Source organism: Arachis ipaensis, chromosome B6, assembly GCF_059453495.1.
Source record: "Arachis ipaensis isolate K30076 ecotype BB chromosome B6, ASM5945349v1, whole genome shotgun sequence".
Lineage (NCBI taxonomy): Eukaryota > Viridiplantae > Streptophyta > Magnoliopsida > Fabales > Fabaceae > Arachis > Arachis ipaensis.
The window spans coordinates 72,428,192-72,449,127 of record NC_142441.1 but is presented as its reverse complement, the minus strand read 5'-3'; the positions used below and the strand labels follow the sequence as shown (position 1 = coordinate 72,449,127).

The window sequence follows — 20,936 nt, the reverse complement described above, 5'->3', positions numbered from 1 at the left end:
CATTGGAAGATCTTCATCAGTTTTTAGCTGAATTCTTGCAAATCTGTGACACTGTCAAGACCAATGGAGTTGATCCCGAGGTCTATAGGCTTATGCTTTTCCCTTTTGCTGTAAGAGACAGAGCTAGAACATGGTTGGATTCACAACCTAAGGAAAGCCTGAACTCTTAGGAAAAGTTGGTCAGTGCTTTCCTGGCCAAATTCTTTCCACCTCAAAAGATGAGCAAGCTTAGAGTGGAAATCCAAACCTTCAGACAGAAGGAAGGTGAGTTCCTCTATGAAGCTTGGGAAAGATATAAGCAATTGATCAAAAGGTGTCCTTCTAACATGCTTCCAGAATGGAGCATCATATGTATATTCTATGATGGTCTGTCTGAGTTGTCAAAAATGTCATTGGACTATTCTGTAGGAGGATCTCTTCACTGAAAATCCCTATAGAAGCTCAGGAACTCATTGAAATGGTTGCAAATAACCAGTTCATGTACACCTCTGAGAGGAGTCCTGTGAACAATGGGACCATGACCAACATGGCCGAACCTGGAGAGAGTGAGGAGGACGTGAGTCCCAGTGAGAAAAGCCTCATGGGATGTCCTCTGGACAGAAAGGAGTTTCCCTTTGAGGAACCAAAGGAATTTGAGGCTCATATAGAGACCATAGAGATTCCATTAAACTTTCTTCTGCCATTCATGAGCTCTGATGAATATTCTTCCTCTGAATAGGATGAAGACATCACTGAAGAGTAAGTTACTAAATATCTAGGAGCAATCATGAAGCTGAATGCCAAGTTATTTGGTACTGAGACTTGGGAGGATGAACCCCCTTGTTCACCAATGAACTGAATGCATTAATGAGGCAGACATTACCTCAGAAGAAATCGGATCCCGAAAAATTCTTCATACCTTGTACCATAGGCACCATGACCTTAGAGAAGGCTCTATGTGACCTGGGGTCAGGGATAAACCTCATGCCACTCTCTGTAATGGAGAAACTGGGAATCTTTGAGGTACAAGCTGCAAGAATCTCACTAGAGATGGCAGACAAATCAATGAAATAGGCTTATGGACTAGTAGAGGACGTGCTAGTAAAGGTTGAAGGCCTTTACATCCCTGCTGATTTCATAATCCTAGACACTAGGAAGGATGAAGATGAATCCACATCCTTGGCAGACCCTTCCTAGCCATAGCAAAAGTTGTGATTGATGTTGACAGAGGAGAGTTAGTCCTTAAGTTGAATGAGGACTACCTTGTATTCAAGACTCAAGGTTCTCTTTCTGTAACCATGGAGATGAAGCATGAAAAGCTTCTATCAATACAGAGTCAAACAAAACCCCCACATTCAAACTCTAAGTTTGGTTTTGGGAGGTCACAACCAAACTCTAAGTTTGGTGTTGAGAGGCCCCAACCCTGCTCTGATTATCTGTGAGGCTCCATGAGAGCTCACTGTCAAGCTATTGACAGTGAGCTCTCAGCTTATTGGGAGGCAACCCAATGTTATTTAATTATATCTATTTATTTTTCATTGTTATGTTTTCTTTAAGGTTGATGATCATGTGAAGTCACAAAAACAACTGAAAAATCAAAAACAGAATGACAAACAACATTAAAAATAGCTCACCTTGGAGGAAGAGCTTACTGGCATTTAAACGCCAGTAAGAGTAGCAGAATGGGCGTTAAACGCCCAGCCTGGCACCATTCTGGGCGTTTAACGCTAGAAATAGGCACCAGACTGGCGTTTAACGCCAGAACAGGGCACCAGGTTGGCGTTAAACGCCAAGAAAGGGAGAAAAGCTGGCGTTAAACGCCAGAAACAAGCAACAACCTGGCGTTTAACACCAGAATTGCACCCTAAGGGTGTTTTGCACGCCTAAATGGAGCAGGGATGCTAAGTCCTTGACCCCTCAGGGTCTGTGGACCCCATAGGATCCTCACCTACTCCACCGCTTCTTCTCTCTTCTTCACACCTTTTCATAACACTCTTCCCCAAATACCCTTCACCAATCACCTCCATATCTCTTCCCAAATACCCTTCACGAATCACCTCATTCACTTTTCCCCAAAACACCACCTCCTTCAATATCACACATCACAAACACCTTATACCCCCTTGGCCGAACTCACCCTCACCCCCCCCCATCTCCTCCATTTTCCTCTTCTTCTCCTTCATTCTTTCTTCTTTGCTCGAGGACGAGCAAACACTTTAAGTTTGGTGTGGTAAAAGCATTGCTTTTTGTTTTTCCATAACCATTTATGGCACCTAAGGCCGGAGAAACCTCTAGAAAGAGGAAAGGGAAGGCAAAAGCTTCCACCTCCGAGTCATGGGAGATGGAGAGATTCATCTCAAAGGTCCATCAAGACCACTTCTATGAAGTTGTGGCCAAGAAGAAGGTGATCCCTGAGGTCCTTTTCAAGCTCAAAAGGAGTGAGTATCCAGAGATCCGACATGAGATTAGAAGAAGATCAAAGAGCTATGAGGGAGGAGCAACAAAGGCAAGGAAGAGATATAGAGGAGCTCAAGAGCACCATTGGTTCTTCAAGAGGAAGAAGATGCCACCCTCACTAAGGTGGACCCGTTCCTTAATCTCCTTGTCTATTTATTTTCTTCTATTTTCATTCTCTATGCTTTATGTTTATTTATGTTAGTATCTTTATTATATGATCATTAGTGTCTAGTGTCTATGCCTTAAAGCTACGAATGTCCTATGAATCCATCACCTTTCTTAAATTAAAAAATGTCCTAAATGCAAAAGAACAAGAAGTACATGAATTTCGAATTCATCCTTGAGATTAGTGTAATTATTTTGATGTGGTGACAATACTTTCTGCTTTCTGAATGAATGCTTGAACAATGCATATTTTTTATAGTGAAGTTTATGGATGTTAAAATTGTTGGCTCTTGAAAGAATAATGAAAAAGGAGAAATGTTGTTGATAATCTGAAAAATTATAAAATTGATTCTTGAAGCAAGAAAAAGCAGTGAAAAACAAGGCTTGCGAAAAAAATAAAAAAAATGGCGAAAATAAAAGAAAAAAAAAGAAAGAAAGAGAAAAAGCAAGCAGAAAAAGCCAAAAGCTCTTTAAACCAAAAGGCAATAGCAAAAATCCAGTAACCCTTTAAACTAAAAGGAAAGGGTAAAAAGGATCCAATGCTTTGAGCATTAATGGATAGGAGGGCCCAAAGGAATAAAATCCTGGCCTAAGCGGCTAAACCAAGCTGTCCCTAACCATGTGCTTATGGCGTGAAGGTGTCAAGTGAAGAGCTTGAGACTGAGCGGTTAAAGTCGTGATCCAAAGCAAAAAGAATGTGCTTAAGAACCCTGGACACCTCTAATTGGGGACTCTAGCAAAGCTGAGTCACAATCTGAAAAGGTTCACCCAGTTATGTGTCTGTGGCATTTATGTATCCGGTGGTAATACTGGAAAACAAAGTGCTTAGGGCCACGGCCAAGACTCTAAAGTAGCTGTGTTCAAGAATCAACATACTGAACTAGGAGAATCAATAACACTATCTAAATTCTGAGTTCCTATAGATGCCAATCATTCTAAACTTCAAAGGATAAAGTGAGATGCCAAAACTATTCAGAGGCAAAAAGCTACTAGTCCCACTCATCTAATTGGAGCTAAGTTTCATTGATATTTTGGAATTTATAGTATATTCTCTTCTTTTTATCCTATTTTATTTTCAGTTGCTTGGAGACAAGCAACAATTTAACTTTGGTGTTGTGATGAGCGGATAATTTATACGCTTTTTGGCATTGTTTTTAGGTAGTTTTTAGTAGGATCTAGCTACTTTTTAGTATATTTTTATTATTTTACAAGAAAAATTCACATTTTCGGACTTTGCTATGAGTTTGTGTATTTTTCTATGATTTCAGGTATTTTCTGGCTGAAATTGAGGGACCTGAGCAAAAATCTGATTTAGAGGCTGAAAAAGGACTACATATGCTGTTGGATTCTGACCTCCCTACACTCGAAATGGATTTTCTGGAGCTACAGAAACCCAATTGGCACGCTCTTAATTGCGTTGGAAAGTAGACATCCTGGGCTTTCCAGCAATATATAATAGTCGATACTTTACCCGAGTTTTGATAACGCAAACTGGCGTTTGAACGCCCACTTTCTACCATATTCTGGCGTTAAACGCCAGAACTGGCATAAAAGCTGGAGTTAAACGCCCAAACTAGCTCCAAAGCTGGTGTTTAACTCCAAGAAGAGTCTCTACATGTGAAATCTTCAATGCTCAGCCCAAACACACACCAAGTGGGCCCCGAAAGTGGATTTATGCACTATCTGCTCTTAGTTACTTATTTTCTATAACCCTAGCTACTAGTTTAGTATAAAAACTACTTTTAGTGATTTATTTTATATGCTTGATCAGTTTTAGGCTATCATAGATCATACTGTACACGTTTGGAGGCTGGCCTCACGGCCATGCCTGGACCTTCATCACTTATGTATTTTCAACGGTGGAGTTTCTACACCTCATAGATTAAGGTGTGGAGCTTTGCTGTTTCTCATGAATTAATGCAAAATACTATTATTTTTTTATTCAATTCAAGCTTATTCTTATTCTAAGATATTCATTTGCACCCAAGAACATGATGAATGTGATGATTATGTGACACTCATCACCATTCTTACCTATGAATGCGTGCCTGACAACCACTTCTGTTCTACATGAAAACAAGCTTGAATGCATATCTCTTAGCCTCCATTTCGAAAGATCGGAGTCTTTGTGGTATAAGCTAGAATCAATTGGCAGCATTTTTGAGATCCGAAAAGTCTAAACCTTGTCTGTGGTATTCCGAGTAGGATCTAGGATGGGGTGACTGTGACGAGCTTCAAACTCGCGAGTGTTGGGCATAGTGACAGACGCAAAAAAGATCAATGGATCCTATTCCAATATGAGTGAGAATCGACAGATGATTGGTCGTGCGGTGACAGCGCATTTGGACCATTTTCACTAAGAGGACGGACGGTAGCCATTGACAACGGTGATGCCCCAACATACAGCTTACCATGGAAAGGAGTATGAATGATTGAATGAAGGTAGTAGGAAAGCAGAGATTCAAAAGAAGCAAAGCATCTCCGTACGCTTATCTGAAATTCTCACCAATGAATTACTTAAGTATCTCTATCTTATCTTATATTTTATTTATATTTTAATTATCAAAACCTCATAACCATTTGAATCTGCCTGACTGAGATTTACAAGATGACCATAGCTTGCTTCAAGCCGACAATCTTCGTGGGATCGACCCTTACTCACGTAAGGTTTATTACTTGGACGACCCAGTACACTTGCTGGTTAGTTGTGCGGAGTTGTGAAAAAGAATTGAGATTATGAACGTGCGTACCAAGTTTTTGGCGCCATTGAGATCACAATTTTGTACACCAGTTAGCTTTTCTCTTCTCTGCTGTGTTCTGTTTTCTGATATTCATGAGACAAAAATAAATTGTCTCATAAATTTTTGCTGCTGAGTACAAACAGAACCAGAATTGAAAGTTTGTTTAAAAGGGTCATAACAGCAACTTAAAAGGAAGGCATAGATTCCACCCACCTTCTCTAAGGCTACCACAACCTTCAATTGGTATCAGGAGCTAAGGTCTCAAGAATCAAGCTTAACCGCTTGGAGCAAAGATCCAATGGCGAACAACTTGGGCACAACCACAGTTGCCTACACCCTCACTGAAGGCCAGTCAAACCACCAGCCACCTTTCTTCAACGGGAAGAACTATGCCTACTGTAAAGAGAGGATGAGAATCTTCATTCAATCAATTGATTACAACATATGGAAGATTGTTACGAGCGGTCCCAAGATTCCAACAAAAATAAGTGCTGATGGAGTGGTGACTCCAAAAGAAGAAGCTGAATGGAATGAAGATGATAAGAAGAAGATGGAGCTGAATGCTAAAGCAATCAACCTTCTTCACTGTGCTATCAACTTTGAAGAGTACCGGAAGGTGTCTAGATGTAAGACAGCCAAAGAAATCTGGGAAAAACTCCAGGTTACACACGAAGGCACCAAACAAGTCAAAGAAACGAGGATTGATATGCTGCAAAAAGAGTACGAGATGTTTAACATGAAGGATGGAGAAAGCATTGATGAAGCATTTGAGAGATTCTCAATCATAATCAACAACCTTGATGCTATGGGTACAAACTATGCAGAACAAACCTTGGTGAGAAAACTCCTTAGAAGCCTCACAAAAGAATGGAAAACCAATGCCACTGTCCTAACCGAGAGCAACAACCTAAGTCCCATAACCTATGATGAGCTGAGAGGAAAATTCCTTGCCTATGAAACCACACACACAAACACAGACTCAAAGAAAAAGGGAATAGCCCTCAAATCACAAATAGAACCAAAAGAAAGTGAGTCCAGTGATGGTATTTCAGATGATGAGCTTGTGCTTTTTGCTAGGAGATTTAGAAGGATGATGAAGAACAATGGCAAATACAAGGGTTCAAGTTCAAAGGAGCACAAGATCAACTTGAGCAAAGTGACGTGCCATAACTGCAAGGAGGCTGGACACTTCAGGCTAAACTGTCCAAAGCTCAAAAAGGAGGACAAAGGAAAGAAGGAAAGGAAGAGAGTGCTCATGGCAGCTTGGGAGGATCTTGAGAACGACTCAAATGAAGAGGAAGAATCTGAAGGAGATGATAAAGACTGCTTTATGGCTGGAAACAATAATCTTGATGAGGTAAATTATTATGATTTAACCATTGGGGACTTACATGCTATTATTGATGATCTCACTTTAAACACCTCAAAACTGCTTGACAAGTACAATAAATGCAGATCTGAAAGAGATGTGTTAAGAGCTGAAAATGATTTTTTAAAAGAAAAAGTGAAGGAAACTGAATGTGCTTTGGACATCATTGAAGAAAACAGATTTCTAAAATCTGAACTTGAAAAATTAAAAGGAAAGCACATTGTGGATCCTTCTCATGAGTTAATTGCTGAAAATGAAAGATTAAATGATATGATTAAAAAGCTGAATGGTGACTTAGCAAAATTTTCTCAAGGTTCTAGTAACTTGGACAAATTACTCGCAAGTCAAAGACCATTGTTTGAAAAATCTGGTTTAGGCTACATAGCAGAGGAAGATGCAGTTTCCAATACTTCCTCTATAAAATTTGTGGCTTCTTCATCAAATACCAAAACCATACCAAACAAATCTGGTATTGGATATGCTCTAACATTTGAAGAAACATTTGATGAAGTATACACAAGTGAAACTGAGCCTTCACCAAGAACTGAACCGAGTTCAAACAGGCCAGGTTTGGGATACATTTTGAAAAATGAGGTTGTTTTCAAGAAACCACCATTTTACAATAAAACCTCATATTTGAAAAGTCCAAATGTTCAAAGAAATTCTGGTGAAAATGCATTTGTAAAGAGGAACAATTTTAATAAAAATCAGTTTATCAAAAGAAATGTATCTCCTCCAAAAACCAGAAAATTTCAACATTTTAATCATTTCAAGCAATATAACTCACCTCAATTTCAGCGACACACATCAGAAAATCATTGTGTTAATTGCAAGAAATTTGGTCACTCATATGCACAATGTTTCATTGAAAAAAGAGTTGTAGGAAACAAAGTTTACAATGTTGTTTGTGATTTCAATGCACTTGGAAAACCAAGATGGATTAACTTCAAAAGATTCAAATTAATTTGGATACCTAAGGCTACTTGAAACTCTTCATGCAGATTTGCCTAGCATCCAAGAATAAAAAGGACATGTGGTACATGGATAGTGGATATTCAAGGCACATGACTGGAAGGTCAACTTACTTCATCAAACTAAATAAGTATGATGGAGGTTTTGTGACCTTTGGAGATGATGGTAAAGGTAAAATTATTGCTGTTGGAAAAGTAGGTAATAAGCAATCTACTTTCATTGATGATGTACTTTTGGTATGTGGTTTGAAGCACGATCTTTTGAGTATAAGTCAGCTGTGTGATTTAGGATATTTAGTGACTTTCAAAAGACTTGAATGCTGTATTGTTAATGAAAAGAAAAATGAAGTGATGTTTGTTGCCAAGCGTTTTAATAATATGTATGGACTTACTCTTGATGAGCTAAAGGATCAAAATGTAGCTTGTCTTCACTCTAAAGAATCTGAAAAGTGGTTATGGCATAAGAGATTGGGCCATGCAAGTATGTTTCAAATAAACAAACTTGTAAAGAAAGAATTAGTAAGAGGCCTTCCTTTGATAAAGTTTGACAAAGACATCACTTGTGATGCTTGCCAAATGGGAAAACAAACAAAAATTTCTTTTAAACCAAAGGAAGACATCTCTACTAAAAGACCACTTGAATTGCTACACATTGATTTATTTGGTCCAACAAGAACTCAAAGCCTAGGTGGTAAACATTATGGCTTAGTAATTGTGGATGACTATACTAGGTTTGGTTGGGTTTTATTTCTTGCACACAAAAATGAAGCCTTTTCAGCCTTTGAACCTTTTTGCAAGAAAATTCAAAATGAAAGGGATTTAAAAATCTCTTCTATAAGAAGTGATCATGGAACTGAATTTGAAAATAATTTATTTGAATCCTTTTGTGAGGTATTTGGAATATCTCACAACTTCTCTTGTCCAAGAACACCACAACAAAATGGTGTTGTGGAAAGAAGAAATAGAAGCATACAAGAAATGACAAGAGATATGCTTTGTGAGAGTAATGTTCCAAAATTCCTTTGGGTTGAAGCGGTTAACACGGCTTGCCACATTTTGAATAGAATAATCATAAGGAAATTTTTGAAGAAAATTCCTTATGAACTTTGGAAAGGTTACCCACCAAACTTAGACTACTAGCACATCTTTGAATGCAAATGTTTTGTTTTGAATAACAAGGATAATTTGGGTAAATTTGATCCAAAGGCGTATGAGTGTTTGTTTGTAGGATATTCCACAACTAGTAAAGCATATAGGGTTTATCATCAAGATGCTAGGATTATTGAGGAGTCCATACATGTTACGTTTTGTGATACTAATTTGGTGAAAAGCATTTTGGAAGATTGTGATGTAGGAAATCAAGCTCAAAAGAATATGAAAGTGCTCAAAATCATGAAAAGGAAAATTCTGGTCAAGCTGAACCAGAAACTGCAACTGCTGAAAATTCAAGAGACAATTCCATTATGTCTCATGAATCTGAAGGAGATCCTGGAAACAGCAACACCCAAAATCCCTTGGTATCTGAATCTGCCTCCAAATCCACCAGACCTCGTGAATGGAGATTCTTGAAGAATTTTCCTGAGGAATTTGTCATTGGGAACGTTTCTCATGGATTGCAAACACGGTCTTCCACTAGAAAGGCAAATGAAGCATCAAACATTGCCCTTCTTTCACAAATAGAGCCTCAAAATGTTAAGGAAGCCCTTAGTGACCCCTCTTGGGTTAAAGCTATGGAGGATGAGCTTCTTGAGTTTGAAAAGAACCAAGTGTGGACTTTGGTTCCAAGGCCAAGTGGAAAGAAAGTGACCGGCACCAAGTGGATATTTCGGAACAAGTTGGGAGAAGATGGTAGCATTGCAAGAAATAAGGCACGGCTAGTGGCACAAGGATATGACCAAGAAGAAGGAATAGACTTTGATGAATCCTTTGCCCCTGTTGCCCGAATGGAAGCCATAAGACTTCTCTTAGCATATGCTGCATTTTATGGTTTTAAATTATATTGAATAGATGTGAAATGTGCATTTTTTTTTAATGGAGTGATAGATAGAGAAGTGTATGTGGAGCAGCCTCCTGGTTTTGAAAATAAAGAGCATTCTGATCATGTTTTCAAATTATCTAAAGCTCTCTATGGTTTAAGACAAGCTCCTAGAGCTTGGTATGAGAGACTTACTCTTTTCTTTTGAAAAATGGCTTTCAAAGAGGCACCACTGACACAACTTTATTTATTAAGAATTCTAATTATTCTTTTATTCTAGTCCAAATATATGTTGATGACATTATTTTTGGATCAGCCAATGAATCCATCTGTTCTGAATTTGGAAAACTCATGACAAGTGAATTTGACATGAGTATGATGGGTGAACTTAATTTTTTCCTTGGGCTGCAAATTAAACAAACCGAAAATGGTATTTTCATTCATCAAGAGAAGTATGCCAAGGAATTAGTTAAGAAATTTGGTATGAAAAATGCTAAACCCATGGGAACTCCCATGCATCCTAATTCAAAATTAGATAAGGGAGAAACTGAGAAAGATGTTGATGAGACTAGGTATAGAGGAATGATTGGTTCTCTTATGTACTTAACTTCCTCTAGACCCGATATTGTGCAAAGTGTTGGATTGTGTTCTAGGTTCCAATCCAAACCAAAAGAGTCACATCTTTCTGTAGTTAAAAGGATCATTAGATATGTTCATGGCACATCCAATTTTAGTCTTTGGTATCATAAGATTGATAATTTTTCTGCAGTTGGTTATTGTGATGCAGATTTTGCCGGTGATAGAGTTGATAGAATGAGTACTTCAGGCCTATGTTGCTTCCTTGGAAAGTCATTAAATATTTGGTCAAGTAAGAAGCAACCAACAGTGGCCTTATCCACTGCAGAGGCTGAGTATATTGCTGCTTCTTCTTGTTGTTCTCAGCTTTTATGGTTAAAAACTCAGCTTACCGATTACAAGTTAAATGCTGAAAATATTCCCTTATTGTGTGATAACATGAGTGCCATTAACATTTCTAAAAACCCAGTCTTGCACTCTAGAACCAAGCATATTGAAGTGAAATTTCACTCAATAAGAGAACACGTTCAAAAAGGGGATATTAGCATTCAATTTGTTAAATCGGAAGAGCAATTGGCAGACATTTTCACTAAACCACTGCCTGAGGACAGATTCTGCATGCTTAGGACTAGTCTAGGAATTTTGAGTTATGATTCTTTGTTTGAAAATTGCTGATGTATTTGCTGGAGCTTTTTGTCTCATAAACAGGTATGAGACAATTCTGGGCAGAAGAAGAACGTTCCCCTTAATCAGCGTGATCTGGGCTTATTTCAAGTGAAAAATAATTTGGGTCAACCTCAAAAATCAGATCTAGAGTGGTCCAATATGTTTCCTCAAATCCAACCATCTCTAGGCCCAAATATGAATGTTACACTTTTTGTTTGGTTGATAATTTTTTGTTGGGCTGTGTGTTTAATTTTTTTTTAAAGGATTTTCATTTAATATTTTTTTCCAAAAAGATTTTCAGTTTGATTTTTTTTTTGTTTTTTTTCGTTTCTCAAAATTTAAAATTAATTTCCTATTTTATTTTAAAATCAAATAAAATATTTCTTTAATGAGGTCATGTCTTTTCAAGTCAAATCAGTGGTGATGCAGTTGTATGGTTTGAGAAACTTTCTTTTGGGTACGGTTACCAACACTCCCTCTCTTCCCTCCATAACTTTTTCTCAAACCCTTCGGTTTCTTCCCACTCTCTTTACCGCTTCTCTTCCCTCAAAAGCCTAAATATTACCAAGTGAGGAAGAAAACCATTGCTAAAAGGCCTCCTCGTGAAAAAATCTTCAAGCCTCACACAAAGCCTTCAACTCGCTCTCACGACCAAACCTTCACACCCTCTCCTTCTCCTCCTACCTCTCCTCCAAGAACTGCTCCCATGGTGCGGACCAAGACCACACCTAGATTCCCTGCTTCTGCCAAGCCGACGCCACCACCAAAGGCGACGCCTTCCAAACCAGGCTCTTCAAAACCTGATTCTTCGAAACCTAGCTCCTCGAAAGGTAAACGTCTGGCGGCTGATGAACAAGTTCCCGAACCAACACAACCCAAATCCAGGTTGGTTCCTGTGCGCTCTCAACGAGGTAAAGCTCGAGTTCATCTCAAAAATGTTAAAGAACCAGACATTGGACCTTTTGATCACAAAGCTCATTTTTTGACCTCTCATTCAAACTATAAGCCCTATAGATTCAAATCTGCCATGTATAATGACTTTTATGAGGGGGTTATTTATTATCGTACCATGTGTCCATCTTTTCTAGCCGATTTGCCATCTTTGAAAAGAAAAGGTTTTCCTTTTGTTGATAACTTGATTTTTCTGGATTGGAATCATCTTTTTGACATTAAAAAGCATGTTTATCCCTTATTGGTCAAAGAATTTTATGCCAACATGACTTATCATGAAGGCACTGCTCACTCATATGTAAAGGGCCGAGACATAGTTTTAAACAATGAAACTATCAGTGATGCTTTGAAGTATACTGATGTTGGGCCTTGTGCTTACACTTCAGTTAAGTGGGATGAAGGTGTTGGAATTTCTTACAATGATGCATTAGCTCACATTTGTGAACATGTTTCTTTAATTGATGGCATTACACCCACTCACAAAGCCCTAGGATATGAGTGTGCTCAGTTGCACTAAATGGTCAACCACATTATACTTCCTCAAAGTGGCTCATATCAAAGGGTTTCCTACACTGATACTCTTGTTTTATATGCCCTTCTCACTAAAACTGAAATTTCATTTGCATACTTGATGGTTAGATATATGTTTGACTCTATTAGGAGTGAAAAAGACAAAGCACTTCCTTATGGCATGTTTCTAACTTGCATATTTGAGTATTTTGGTGTTGACTTGACCAATGAGGAATATCAAAATAGACATTCATACTTGAAAAGGGGTGGTTCAGTGAAACAGCCCAAAAGACCTACTCAATCTGAAAGGGTGGTCTTAGATGATAAAGATGATGACTTTGTTCCTGAGGAATCTCCTTCTCTTTCCACTGAGGGTACATCAATATCTACTGGGAAGAAATCCGCTCTGCTGAATGTGGTCAAAGATGTTGTTCAGGAGTTTGTCTTCCAATCCAATCATATGATTGCCATGAGCAAGGAACAAAGGAAGCTAGCCAGCAAGCATGAGAATTTCCTAAGAAAATCAAGGGATAGAGTGGCTGTGTTCATGACTTTCATTGATAACCTTCAAAAGGATGAAGATCCTGCCACTGATGTTGAAGAGAAAGCGGAGGGGAATGGTTCTGATGCCTAGAAATTGTCTCATGAAAACTGCTGCTGCTGCTCTCTTTTTGTCTCATGAATTCTGTTTTTTTTTTGCTACTGTTGAATTGTTTTTATTTTGGATGACTGTAATAACTCTAAATATTACTGCACTTTTGATAGTTTAGTTAGTACTTTAAACTGTGCTCTAACTCTTTACTGCAGGACTCAAGATATAGTTTTTGTTGATCTTGCTTATTATCCGCCCTTGATGACAAAAGGGGGAGTAATAACAATAGGATAATAGGATGGTAAATGTGTCCTATGAATTTTTTGGCATTGCTGTAGCTACTAGTATTTCTTTTGGGATTTTTTGTCTGCTTTCACATGTTGAATATTTGTGCTGCTGATATTAGCTTGATGTTGGGCTGAATATGTGATGTTGTTTGTTTGATATCCCTTAGACAAGATAAATGTGTGTAGCTCTTTATTGTGATTTCTTTAAGTACAATATAAAACAGGAACAAAGAGGAAAGCATAAATCCAGGAGGAGCTAATCTTGGAAAGGAAAGGGGGAGCAACATAAAAGCAAATGACAAAAATCAAAGGGAGTTTCTAAACCTTACTCAAATTCATTTCCTTTTGATTATTGCTTAAATCATGTTTGTCATCAAGGGGAAAATTGTTGAGTTAAGAAATTAACTAAATTAATTAGTGATGACAAATATTATTTTTGGGCAAAATAAATAATTAGTGTTGAGTGTTAATAATTATATGTTGCTAATTATTTATAAAATTGTTGCAGGCCAAAATTAAATCAAGCAGCCCAAATTGGAATGAAAATAAAAACATCAAGGCTAATGGGCTGGTTAATCAAGTGGAGCCCAAAAAAAACAAAGAAAGGAACCATCGGGCCAAGTAAATCAAAACCGATCCAAGCCCATGTCCATCAATTCAAGTTGATCCAACCAAGCTTCTCATACAAGATTGAAGTCTTCACTCTCTCTCATTGCTTCCAAAGTAACGTTCCTTTCTTCTCTGTCTTAGTCAAACCACTGAACATAGAAAAAGTAAGAAAGAGAGCTTAGTCCCTAAGCTAGTCATGAAAGAAGAAGGAAAGAGAAGGTTAAGCAAAGAAGGGTGAGGTCTAATCAACCATATCAAGAAAAGATCAGAAAGTTCAAGGTAATCCATTTCCTCTTGCATGCAACACAATTTCTTCTCTTCAGCTTCAACTCTCTGTATCTCCGTTTTGAGCTATATGGAAAAGAGGATTTCTGTTCCTCTCTGCTGTAAATCCACGGTCTCAAACATGTCTTGGGGACCAAGTTGGTTTTCAAGGGCTCAGATTAAGTTGACCATTGGAAGACTCTTGTGGTTGTTGCTTTATGGCTTTTGGTCAAGATGGAGAAGTCAGAAGCAAAGTTTCTACTCTAAGGTTTAATGAGAAAAAGTGAATCTGTGGGTTGGTGAAGCTCAAGGCTCAAGGTGTTGACCTTGGAAGAAGAATCCAGCAACATACAAGGAGATAAAAGAAGACTTTCTGCTCATTCAGAAGCAAGGAGAGAAAACCAGAGTTTGAGAGTTGTGTTCTGAAAAGAAGTTCCTCTACTTGGATAATGCTTTCTTTCAAAGAAGCATTCGGCCAATACTGAAGAACTCAAGCTGAGGTTTGTAAATCTGGTTTTGCACATAGCAAAGAGGTTGTTGATGAAATCAATCTCCTTCATGTTTTACAGATTGTAATGTAATTTTCTATGTTTATCTTTCTGTAATTTTTTGTGAGAAAAGGCATATTGAGAGAGCTCAAGTAAAAGCCATGAGTGGAAAAAGGCTGAGTGAAACACTTGAGAGAAAAGCCTAGAGTTTATTTCAGATTTATTTAGGTATGTCTTTGTCTTGTATCTTGTACCTGTGAGGTATCCCTTTCTTAGTTGGGTTAGCACTAAGAGTGAATAGTTAGGTATTAGCATAGCCAATGTCAAGTTAGGTTAGAATCTGAGTGTGAAAGGATTGGGTCAATCCTGTGAAATTGGTGTATGTAATACTGTTAACTATAGTGAAAATTCTTCCATTGTTGTAGAGGAGACTGGACGTAGGTTGCATAGCATAAGGCAACCGAACCAGGATACATGCGGGTGTTAGCTTTTCTCTTCTCTGCTATATTCTGTTTTCGGATATTCATGAGACAAAAATAAATTGTCTCATAAATTTCTGCTACTGAGTACAAACAGAATCAGAATTGAAAGTTTGTTTAAAAGGGTCATAAAAGCAACTTAAAAGGAAGGCATAGATTCAACCCCCCTTCTCTAAGCCTACCACAACCTTCAATTGGTATCAGGAGCTAAGGTCTCAAGAATCAAGCTTAACCGCTTGGAGCAAAGATCCAATGGCGAACAACTTGGGCACAACCACAGTTGCCTACACCCTCACTGAAGGCCAGTCAAACAACCGGCCACCTTTCTTCAACGGGAACAACTATGCCTACTGGAAAGAGAGGATGAGAATCTTCATTCAATCAATTGATTACAACATATAGAAGATTGTTATGAGCGGTCCCAAGATTCCAACAAAACAAGTGCTGATGGAGTGGTGACTCCAAAAGAAGAAGCTGAATGGAATGAAGATGATAAAAAGAAGATGGAGCTGAATGCTAAAGCAATCAACCTTCTTCACTGTGCTATCAGCTTTGAAGAGTATCAGAAGGTGTCTAGATGCAAGACAGCCAAAGAAATCTGGGAAAAACTCCAGGTTACACACAAAGGCACCAAACAAGTCAAAGAAACGAGGACTGATATGCTACAAAAAGAGTACGAGATGTTTAACATGAAGGATGGAGAAAGCATTGATGAAGCATTTGAGAGATTCTCAATCATAATCAACAACCTTGATGCTATGGGTACAAACTATGCAGAACAAACCTTGGTAAGAAAACTCCTTAGAAGCCTCACAAAAGAATGGGAAACCACTGCCACTGTCCTAACCGAGAACAACAACCTAAGTCCCATAACCTATGATGAGCTGAGAGGAAAACTCCTTGCCTATGAAACCACACACACAAACACAGACTCAAACAAAAAGGGAATAACCCTCAAATCACAAATAGAACTAAAAGAGATTGAGTCTAATGATAGTATTTCAGATGATGAGTTTGTGTTTTTTGCTAGGAGATTTAGAAGGATGATGAAGAACAAGGGCAAATACAAGGGTTCAAGTTCAAAGGAGCACAAGATCGACTTGAGCAAAGTGACGTGCCATAACTGCAAGGAGGCTGGACACTTCAAGCTAAACTGTCCAAAGCTCAAAAAGGAGGACAAAGGAAAGAAGGAAAGGAAGAGAGTGCTCATGGCAGCTTGGGAGGATCTTGAGAACAACTCAAATGAAGAAGAAGAATCTGAAGGAGATGATAAATATTGCTTCATGGCTGGAAACAACAATCTTGATGAGGTAAATTATTATGATTTGACCATTGAGCACTTACATGCTATTATTGATGATCTCACTTTAAACACCTCAAAACTGCTTGACAAGTACAATGAATGCAGATCTGAAAGAGATGTGTTAAGAGCTAAAAATGATTTTTTAAAAGAAAAAGTGAAGGAAACTGAATGTGCTTTGGACATCATTGAAGAAAACAGATTTCTAAAATCTGAACATGAAAAATTAAAAGGAAAGCACATTGTGGATCATTCTCATGAGTTAATTGCTGAAAATGAAAGATTAAATGATATGATTAAAAAGCTTAATGGTGACTTAGCAAAATTTTCTCAAGGTTCTAGTAACTTGGACAAATTACTTGCAAGTTAAAGACCATTGTTTGAAAAATCTGGTTTAGGCTACATAGCCAAGAAAGATGCAGTTTCCAATACTTCCTCTATAAAATTTGTGGCTTCTTCATCAAATACCAAAACCATACCAAACAAATCTGGTATTGGATATGCTCTAACATTTGATGAAGTATACACAAGTGAAACTGAGCCTTTACCAAGAACCGAACCGAGTTCAATTAGGCCGGGTTTGGGATACATTTCAAAAAATGAGGTTATTTTCAAGAAACCAACATTTTACAACAAAATCTCATATTCGAAAAGTCCAAATGTTCAAAAAAATTCTGGTGAAAATGCGTTTGCAAAGAGGAACAATTTTAATAAAAATCAGTTTATCAAAAGAAATGCATCTCCTCCAAAAACCAGAAAATTTCAACACTTTAATCATTTCAAGCAATATAACTCACTTCAATTTCAGCGACACACATCAGAAAATTATTGTGTTAATTGCAAGAAATTTGGTCACTCATATGCACAATGTTTCATTGAAAAAAGAGTTGTAGGAAATAAAGTTTACAATGTTGTTTGTGATTTCAATGCACTTGGGAAACCAAGATGGATTAACTTCAAATGATCCAAATTAATTTGGATACCTAAGGCTACTTGAAACTCTTCATGCAAATTTGCCTAGCATCCAAGAACAAAAAGGACATGTGGTACATGGATAGTGGATGTTCAAGGCACATGACTGGAAGGTCAACTTACTTCATCAAACTAAATAAGTATGATAGAGGTTTTGTGACCTTTGGAGATGACGGTAAAGGTAAAATTATTGCTGTTGGAAAAGTAGGTAATGAGCAATCTACTTTCATTGATGATGTACTTTTGGTATGTGGTTTGAAGCACGATCTTTTGAGTATAAGTCAGCTGTGTGATTTAGGATATTTAGTGACTTTCAAAAGACTTGAATGCTGTGTTGTTAATGAAAAGAAAAATGAAGTGATGTTTATTGCCGAGCGTTTTAATAATATGTATGGACTTACTCTTGATGAGCTAAAGGATCAAAATGTAGCTTGTCTTCACTCTAAAGAATCTGAAAAGTGGTTATGGCACAAGAGATTGGGCCATGCAAGTATGTTTCAAATAAACAAACTTGTAAAGAAAGAATTAGTAAGAGGCCTTCCTTTGATAAAGTTTGACAAAGACATCACTTGTGATGCTTGCCAAATGGGAAAACAAACAAAAATTTCTTTTAAACCAAAGGAATATATCTCTACTAAAAGACCACTTGGGTTGCTACACATTGATTTATTTGGTCCAACAAGAACTCAAAGCCTAGGTGGTAAACATTATGGTTTAGTAATTGTGGATGACTATACTAGGTTTGGTTGGGTTTTATTTCTTGCACACAAAAATGAAGCCTTTTTGGCCTTTGGACCTTTTTTCAAGAAAATTCAAAATGAAAAAGATTTAAAAATCTCTTCTATAAGAAGTGATCATGGAACTGAATTTGAAAATAATTTATTTGAATCCTTTTGTGAGGAATTTGGAATATCTCACAACTTCTCTTGTCCAAGAACACCACAACAAAATGGTGTTGTGGAAAGAAGAAATAGAAGCATACAAGAAATGACAAGAGCTATGCTTCGTGAGAGTAATGTTCTAAAATTCCTTTGGGCTGAAGCGGTTAACACGGCTTGCCACATTTTGAATAGAACAATCATAAGAAAATTTTTGAAGAAAACCCCTTATGAAATTTGGAAAGGTTACCGACCAAACTTAGACTACTTGCACATCTTTGGAAGCAAATGTTTTGTTTTGAATAACAAGGATAATTTGGGTAAATTTGATCCAAAGGCGTATGAGTGTTTGTTTGTAGGATATTCCATAACTAGTAAAGCATATAGGGTTTATCATCAAGATGCTAGGATTATTGAGGAGTCCATACATGTTACGTTTTGTGATACTAATTTGGTGCAAAGCATTTTAGAAGATTGTGATGCAGGAAATCAATCTCAAAAAGAAGATAAAACTGCTCAAAATCATGAAAAGAAAAATTCTGGTCAAGCTGAACCAGAAACTGCAACTGCTGAAAATTCAAGAGACAATTCCATTATGTCTCATGAATCTGAAGAAGATCCTGGAAACAGCAACACCCAAAATCCCTTGGTATCTGAATCTGTCTCCAAATCCACCAGACCTCGTGAATGGAGATTCTTGAAGAATTTTCCTGAGGAATTTGTCATTGGGGATGTTTCTCATGGAGTGCAAACACGGTCTTCCACTAGAAAGGCAAATGAAGGATCAAACATTGCTCTTCTTTCACAAATAGAGCCTTAAAACGTTAAGGAAGCCCTTAGTTACCCCTCTTGGGTTAAAGCTATGGAGGATGAGCTTCTTGAGTTTCAAAAGAACCAAGTGTGGACTTTGGTTCCAAGGCCAAGTGGAAAGAAAGTGACCGGCACTAAGTGGATATTTCGGAACAAGTTGGGAGAAGATGGTAGCATTGCAAGAAACAAGGCAAGGCTAGTGGCATAAGGATATGACCAAGAAGAAGGAATAGATTTTGATGAATCCTTTGCCCATGTTGCTCGAATGGAAGCCATAAGACTTCTCTTAGCATATGCTGCATTTTGTGGTTTTAAATTATATCAAATGGATGTAAAATGTGCATTTTTGAATGGAGTGATAGATAGAAAAGTGTATGTGGAGCAGCCTCCTGATTTTGAAAATAAAGAGCATTATGATCATGTTTTCAAATTATCTAAAGTTCTCTATGGTTTAAGACAAGCTCCTAGAGCTTGGTATGAGAGACTTAGCTCTTTTCTTTTGAAAAATAGCTTTCAAAGAGGAACCACTGACACAACTAGTAACCTTTTTTTAGAGAGAATATGATTTCAAATTTAATGAGAAATATCTAAAACTAATCTCAAAAGAAACATTCAAAATCTAAAAAAAACATCTAAAATAAAATAAAAACAAACATCTAAAATCATTATAAAAAGAATATCCAAAATCAAATAAAAAGAAACATTTGAAACGTACCAAAAATAACATCCAAAACCTAACAAAAAAGAGATATCCAAAATTATTTTATAAAATCTAAAACCTAACAAAACGAGACATCCGAAAGTATTGGGAAAAAAAATCCACAAACTAAGAAAACAAACATTTAAAACTATTAACAAAATCATCCAAACACCTAAAAAGAAAACACATATAAAAACATCTAAAATACTTTTTATAAAAAAAGACACATCCGAAACCTAGGAGGAAAAAAATCTTAAACAAGTAACAATAATCATCCAAAACCTAATAAAAAGAAACATATGAAACGTAACAAAAAAGAAACATCCAAAATCTAACAAAAGCGAGATATTCAAAATTTATTGAAAAAAGAACATCTGAAAACTAAGAAAAGAAACATCTAAAATTATTAAAAAAATCATCCAAAACCTAAAAAAAGAAACATCCAAAACATAAGAAAAAAATATAAAACCTAAGAGAAAAAAACATCAAAAACTAGTAAAAAGAATCATCCAAAATCAAGAAGATCTTGTGTGAGAAGATGAAAGGGGTGGCCACGCCGTTTTTTATGCGAGGAGATGACTCCAACAGCAACAGCACAGTGTCACGTCAGGTGCACTTCCAGGGGGCACGTGGCGGGGGCGTAGTAGTGGTGCAGTGGCGCGATGGACAAGCAAAGCACTAAGAGTCGGGCACATATTGTGAGGGGGAACACGATTATATGGTAGGGACACAAAAGGAAAGGAGAACACAATGCTCGGCATCGTCGTTGTTGGAAGAGAGACGAGAACGCCGAAGGTTTGGAATGAATCATCGTCGAAGGAGGATAGGAATGGCGTCGTCGTTGTTGGAGGAGAGAAGGGAGAAGTCGTGATGTGGAAGGCGTTGTCATCGTCGGAGTAAAGAAGGGAGATGCCGTGGGTGTGGGCAGCATCCTCGTCGTTGGAGATGAGAATGGAGGAGATAATGGAGACGTCGAAGGGTTGGAAGGCGTTGTTGGAAGGGTTTTGTGTTTTTGAAAATTAAAAAATAAATAAATTTTAAAATCAAATTTTTCATTAGTTTATTTCAGTTGGTTACACCCCTAATGAGTTATTTAAACTTTTTCCTGTCCGAAATTCACCATCCTTTTTTCCTTTTATTGCATGGATAATAAGGTTGAAACGAATTCTTATATGCGCCTCGTAAATTCAATCCATC

The 20,936-nt window shown here is 37.4% G+C and overlaps 2 protein-coding genes and 1 non-coding gene across 3 annotated transcripts; 2 read left to right on the top strand and 1 right to left on the bottom strand.

The window, feature by feature from the left end:
- Nucleotides 1-224: 224 nt before the first annotated feature.
- LOC148561305 (small nucleolar RNA R71) lies at nt 225-332 on the bottom strand. Its single transcript, XR_015887060.1, has one exon. It is a non-coding gene; the product is annotated as a small nucleolar RNA R71 (small nucleolar RNA).
- A 5,716-nt stretch (nt 333-6,048) lies between these two features.
- On the top strand, nt 6,049-11,011 carry LOC148561304 (uncharacterized). Its single transcript, XM_088490731.1, has 2 exons — nt 6,049-6,782; nt 10,942-11,011. Exons 1-2 carry the CDS (start codon nt 6,049-6,051, stop codon nt 11,009-11,011), a joined length of 804 nt encoding a protein of 267 aa, XP_088346857.1.
- Nucleotides 11,012-15,738: 4,727 nt separating this feature from the next.
- On the top strand, nt 15,739-20,639 carry LOC148561303 (uncharacterized). The gene is made up of 2 exons (XM_088490730.1): nt 15,739-16,472; nt 20,465-20,639. Exons 1-2 carry the CDS (start codon nt 15,739-15,741, stop codon nt 20,637-20,639), a joined length of 909 nt encoding a protein of 302 aa, XP_088346856.1.
- Nucleotides 20,640-20,936: the final 297 nt, after the last annotated feature.